Source organism: Dendroctonus ponderosae, unplaced genomic scaffold (genome assembly GCF_020466585.1).
Source record: "Dendroctonus ponderosae isolate FM_Combo_2020 unplaced genomic scaffold, Dpon_F_20191213v2 Dpon_F_20191213_1, whole genome shotgun sequence".
NCBI classification, from domain to species: Eukaryota; Metazoa; Arthropoda; class Insecta; order Coleoptera; family Curculionidae; genus Dendroctonus; species Dendroctonus ponderosae.
Window position 1 is genome coordinate 6,703,781 of NW_026017110.1, and position 6,625 is coordinate 6,710,405.

The 6,625-nt window shown below is 40.4% G+C and overlaps 1 protein-coding gene across 1 annotated transcript in view; it reads left to right on the plus strand.

The window, feature by feature from the left end:
• LOC109533633 (low-density lipoprotein receptor-related protein 4) overlaps positions 1-6,110 on the plus strand; it is a 17,793-nt gene extending 11,683 nt beyond the window's left edge. The window contains 8 exon segments of the mRNA XM_048670239.1: positions 1-408; positions 460-628; positions 679-1,048; positions 1,105-1,432; positions 1,484-1,736; positions 1,938-2,110; positions 2,168-2,365; positions 4,243-6,110. The exon segment at positions 1-408 is cut by the window's left edge and continues 22 nt beyond it. Coding sequence (XP_048526196.1) covers positions 1-408; positions 460-628; positions 679-1,048; positions 1,105-1,432; positions 1,484-1,736; positions 1,938-2,110; positions 2,168-2,365; positions 4,243-4,398 — 2,055 coding nt within the window. The 3' untranslated portion in view covers positions 4,399-6,110.
• Positions 6,111-6,625: the final 515 nt, after the last annotated feature.

The following is a 6,625-nucleotide window of genomic DNA, read 5'->3' on the forward strand; positions in this document are numbered from 1 at the left end:
AACAGCATCGAAGTATCAGAACTGGACGGTACCAATCGCAAGGTTCTCTTCAACCATGGTATCTACAACCCGCGCGCCATTACCTTGCATTACCACCACGGGTTGATGTTCTGGTCGGATTGGGGGGCGGAACAGCCCAAGATTGAAGTCGCCAACATGGATGGAACCAGGCGGAAGATTCTGATCAGCCAGAATATCAGCTGGCCTAACGGACTGGCTATTGATAGAGCAGAAGGCCGTTTGTATTGGAACGACGCGAAACGACACACCATTGAATCCAGTGATCTGGATGGAAAGCACCGCAAAGTTGTAATGACTGGGAATCCGCACCCTTATGGGCTTGTTGTTGTTGGGTCGCATATTTACTGGACTGATTGGAAGGAGCGTGGTTTATTCAGAGCGGATAAGGTGATTGCAAATGATACGTTTAACGAGCGCATTTTAATGCTTGAGGTTTAGGAAACTGGCTTGCATGTGACAGGCATAAGACTGGGCTTGGAGGGGTTGATGGACGTTAGATCAGTGCAGAACGACAACATTGCAGAAAATGCCTGCGGCGACCACAATGGAGGTTGTAGCCACTTATGCCTCAGAAACTCTGATGGATTCAGTTGCGCCTGCCCTACAGGCAAGCCTCAACTGTGCGCAATAAATCGAAAACTCATCCAGTTTTTCCAGGTTTAACTCTATCGAAAGCTCATCCAAACCAGTGCGTTTCTCCGCCTAGAGCTTTTCTGCTGGTAGGCGCCAAAAACTCCCTAATTCAAATCAACTTTGACGATGACGACGATGCAGGCTGGGATATAACGCTCCCAGTGAAGGACGACATGCAGAATGTTATTGATATCGACTTCCATTATAAAAAGAAACTGATCTTCTATTCGGATATCAATAGGAATATCATCCAAAGAGTGGATATGACCAATTTATCCGATGTTCGCACAGTGGTGAGCCAGAACTTGTCTTCGCCAGATGGCATCAGTGTTGACTGGCTGGCTAACAACATCTACTGGACGAACACCGGAAATCGAGCCATTGAGGTTGCAAGGTGTGGTCCAACTCTATCCATCAGGGAATCTGTTTATCATCCGTTAAAAATTCTAGACTGGATGGCTCCTACAGGAAAACCATTCTATCCGAGCTGGATGATCCCAGAGCTTTGGTATGCAACCCAAAGGGATTCCTGTTCTGGAGCGACTGGGATCGGGAGCATCCACGAATCGAACGTTGCCAGCTGGATGGAACCGAAAGAAAACCCATTGTAACCGAAGGCGTGGTCTTTCCCATCGGTCTGACCATCGATTTCGCCCAAAGGCTCCTCTACTGGGTGGACGCCAAGCTTTTGAACGAGCGAATCGAAAGTTGCGACTTCCACGGCCACACCAGATCCACGCTGGAAATCCAGAAGACTTTGCCATTCTCTTTAGCTCAGGTAAGTTCAAGGGGTTTCTGGCACTTGGCAGGCTGATGGTGAGATTTTCAGTATCGAGAATGGCTCTACTGGACCGATTGGAACCAAAACTGCATAATGCGAGCGGAGAAAACCAAAGGGCGAGAAAAAGCAGTTCTGCGCTCCCTACGCTCTGTTACAGGGCTTGCGATGGTTGGTGAAGAGCGGCAGCTGTTTTGGAACCCTTGCGCTGTTAATAATGGAAACTGCACGCATTTGTGCTTCTTCAAAACAACCACGTACACTTGCGGATGTCCGGATGAAACAACTACAGCGTGCAAAACAGGTGAGGAGTTTAACTTACTGGGCAAAAACACTGCTACTGATGCTTAAGAGTCACGTAGGTGTCAGTAGGGAATATCTAATTATTTATCGATTTAATATCAATGAAACGCCGAGTAAATATTAGGTAAATGACTTGTTATGTTGAAAGTGGTTTGCTTGTTTTACATGAATGAGAAACATATAATAAATCTTTTCATTCCAGAGCCGGACTTCCCAGTCTCCAAAGTATGTCCGGAGCATCAGGGCTTCGATTGTCCCATTTTAGGCGACTCGGACTACGAAGACTACGACAGCCTGGACCATAGCAAGGACGCAATCCCATTGGACGACAACGCCCTTGAATCAAAATTCTCCACCTCGTTCCTGATAACCACAGTAGTAGCACTCATAAATCAAAATTGGTGCTGATTTACCAAAGCGATTTTTTTGCAGATTGTGGTGGTATTTATGCTGGTGCTTATCACTTCAATTCTGAGCGTCGTTTGGTTCAAGTATGTGAAAGGCGGCACGTATGAGGCATCGAAAAGCTTCTCCAATCCCAACTACTACTCGAGTGATTCGAATGCACTTCAAAATCCAGCTGATCGCAGGCAGTTTATCTGGAAGAGGCTCAAATATGATAAATCGCAAGTAAGAACATTTGTATCAACTGGTTTTGAAGATTTTAGTTGATTTTTAGTTGCATTACGAAAAATTGAAGTTTCCAAAGGACGAGGAAATTGCAATAACTAAGGCTCGAGCAGAGGCTGTTTGTTGCACTGTAGTAGAAGCAGGAGACGAAGACCGGTTATACTGTTTCAGATAGCGTGAATTTTTAATGGGATCTTCAGAAAAAATGCTACCTCAGGATGAGTAATCTGAAAATGATTTATGTGCCCTTCTTGAGCGGATGAGAAAGAAGACCACAAGAACCTGATGTTTCCTGCACTGAGGTTGTGTGAACGAAATTGGAATTGAAAGCAGTTTGAGGAAAAGTTGCTTTATACGAGTTTGCTAGCTCTGAAGGTTAAGCAGAAGAATTACTTCGGAAATGTTAGATTTAGCCATCTGTTTAAGCTGCACCAGAAGTTATTAAAATAGTTGGCGAGTTAAGGAAACGGGATTTTATCAGAACATGATGTTTCCTGCACTCAAGTTGAATGAAAGCAACTGGAGTTTGAGCTGAGGGTGGCCTCATAAACGGTTGCTTATTCCACTGAAAATCAAGCAGAGCAACCAAGTAGACGATTCAAAATAGACGGTTGAGAAATGAATATTTAACAAGAACTTGATGTTTCCCATAGCGAAGTTGAATGGAAGCAAAATATTTTACAGAACTTGATGTTTCCTATAGTGAAGTTGAATGGAAGCAACTGGAAAACAAGGCAGTTTCAGCTGAGGATGGCTTCATAAACAGTTGCTTATTGCACTGAAGATCAAGCAGAGCAACCAAGTAGACGATTCAAAATAGACGGTTGAGAAATAAATATTTCACAAGAACTTGATGTTTCCCATAGCGAAGTTGAATGGAAGCAACTGGAATACAAGGCAGTTTGAGCTGAGGGTGGCTTCATAAAGGTATGCTTATTGCACTGAATATCAAGCAAATCAACCAAGTAGACGATTCAAAATAGACGATTGAGAAATAAATATTTCACAAGAACTTAATGTTTCCTATACTGAAATTGAATGGAAGCAATTGGAAAACAAGGCAGTTTGAGCTGAGGGCGGCTCCATAAACGGTTGCTTATTGCACTGAAGATCAAGCAGACGGTTCAAAATGGACGGTTGAGAAATGAATATTTTACAGAACTTGATGTTTCCTATAGTGAAGTTGAATGTAAGCAACTGGAAAACAAGGCAGTTTCAGCTGAGGTTGGCTTCATAAACAGTTGCTTATTGCACTGAAGATCAAGCAGAGCAACCAAGTAGACGATTCAAAATAGACGGTTGAGAAATGAATATTTTACAACTTGATGTTTCCCATAGCGAAGTTGAATGGAAGCAACTGGAAAACAAGACAGTTTGAGCTGAGGGTGGATTCATAAAAGGTTGTTTATAGCACTAAAGATCAAGCAGAATACTGCAGAACAGTTGGCCTGATTTCACTAGAAATAGACGCTTCACTACTGAAGCTGGACCTTGAAAAATGCTTGTTGGTTAATTGTGCTGAGGAGGTTTTACGAAAATTTTATTGGTCCTTTTTCAAGCTCCACCACAAGTGAGTGAAATGGTTGTCTGCTTGAGAAAAGGGGATTTCTCGGCAGCTGCACCAGACGCAATTGAAATAGTTGACTGTTTGGGCAGAGGTGCTTTTATAAGGGCTTGCTTTCTGCACTGAAGAGAAAGCAGATGAATGAAGAACAGCTGATTTTACAAAAAAAAATTCACTTAATAAACTGAGATGGTGTCACGTGTGTTTTTCACAATCTATCCGGCTGTAAAGTTGGACGTGTCTGTTTGTTATTAATAAGCCTTTTAGCTAATCAACTGCAGATGTTTTTTAAACATTTTGATATTTTTCCCAGGAAAGAGTATACGAAGAAACCGTAGTGGCAAGTCCAGAAGTGACCAGCCTAATACCGACGATTTTGACCCCATGCAGTTCACATTGTGAAGTCGTTACTCCAGAGCTGGAAAGATCACCATCAGTTACCCCTCTGCGGCAGGTCGTGATTCAATAAAATTGTGATGAGTCCTTATTGTCTCCGAAATGAAGAAAAAAATTAGTCACCTATCAATATTGAGTTATTTCCCATTGCGTTGCCAGTGTGTACATAAAGAAGTGTTGTCAAGCTAAGGTGACTGACAATAAAAAAATACTCTAAATTTAATTAATAATAGAGAAATTTGCAGGTTTTTCGATAATTAATTTCGAACATTTTTATCACAATATAGTTGCTAAAATAACTTGATTGATTGTTGATAATGGATTCAAATGGTACGTTTAAGTTTCGTATTTGTTAGACATAGGACATATCTTGTTACAAAGCAGATTTTTAACGTTAATTGATGTTTTATACTCAAAAAAAAAACCGGCCGAGTTGTTAATAATGCGGAATACATATCTCACTCGATGATTTGTTCGGAACTTGACAAGCGGTTTTAATCAATAACGGGCACATAATATATTGGAGAAGAGATGAGTTATTTACCTATTGACACGTATTTTTAGCCAATTTTCGGTTCGGATGGTTCTAAAAACTTTTGTAATGAGAAAACTATTTTTGTAATATGTTGTAAATATTGTTTCAGGTCCCCTTAAACTAGTCTCAGACTCAGCTATCCTCAAGTTATATATTCAAGTCCTCACTCAATATCAAAGAGGATGCTGATACTGATAGTTTTCAGGGGACAGGAATTTCTATTTTCGCCCATCATTCTCTTCAGAAACTATCTAAATGTACAATTTAATCTCCAGCTTACTTCAAAAATTAACTAACTTTAGACTTCTTATATCGTTAAACTCAATGTACGTTGTATAGGATATATTCAAATAAATATTTTTTTATGTACACGAAACTAAGTTACAATGAATGCGCACTATTTAAGACTGAGGGGAAGCTGTTGCTCTTGTATGAGGTAGATTTAGACTTTGGTGTCTTGAAGCCGGCTCTGCAACTTTAAGGCTGCAGTTTGCAGTTGTTCTTGTGGCTAAGCGAATAATTAGCCTATAGAAACTCCTTTCCTAGTTCAATAGTTGGTGGTTGTGGACTATTGGTCTCAACAGTGTGTTGAGTAGATTCATTAGCAAGGGAATAGTTTCGGTTGTGGAAATAGGAGTCTTGAAAACTCTTTGAATAAAACTCCCTGCTTAATAAATCATAAATAACAGTTTCCTATTTCCAGCTGAAAATTATGGCCGACAACTCAATTTGTATGTAAGCTCGTATTAAGAATAGAGACACAGATCTTTATTGCCAATGAGGCTGCAAGTGACTCGACTTTCGTCAAGCATCTATTCTGTTTTAAATTTAATGCAAATTAGTAAAAACTTTTTAATTTAGGCGAATTATTGTCGATGAATGCGTAGCTGAACTCCGTAAAAAATCAGCTCAACATTGTTTTACGGAACTCACTGAAACAAACTGGTCTAGAATAAATCTAAATGTGTTTGAAAAACATTAAAAATAAATATAAATAATGACATTTTTAGCGTACATACTACCACTACTACTACGATAAGAATTTTCATCAATTTCAATAAAAAAACACATACATACAAACAAACAGAAGATGTTATAATATAGATATATATATATACATATTCTAAGTAAATGTTTTTAAAACTTTAGTTATAAAGTATAGGTATATAATTCATGTTATGCATATAATGTGTCATATAATAAATGTCATGGATTTCTCATGCTCTCATGGAAAATAAAAATACACTGAATACCTGCTTTTTCTTCTGTAGGGTTTAGGAAATGCTCTGTTACGCACACCCAGAGCTGGCGATCTGTCGCTTCGGGCTGTGTAGCACTTTAGCTAAGCTGTTTACCCACTAAAATCCTTAACTCACCTCCGAGCTGGTGTTTGGCTCAGCACCGCGGTCATTTCTGTCCTATTGTGCCCTCGTGTTTTACTCCGTTATTATTCCTGTGTTCAATGAATGAATGCATGAATTCCAGAAGAATCTTGACAGGGGTACGCATGACCTGGTCTGGTAGAACTTCAGCCCCTCCCAGGAGCCTTCGTCTAGCTGTTGAATATGACTTGCAGTGACACATGATATGTAGAGTAGTTTCGTCCTCTAATTCGCACCCCTGCAGGTCGGTTGATCGCTCAGTCCCATCCTGAAGAGGTGTTTTCAGGGGGCGTGTCTTGTTAAAAAGGCCACTATCCTCCTTCTTTTTTGCCTGCTGAGATCTAGCAGTTCACTTTTACGCACTGGTTGTGGAGATGTCACCA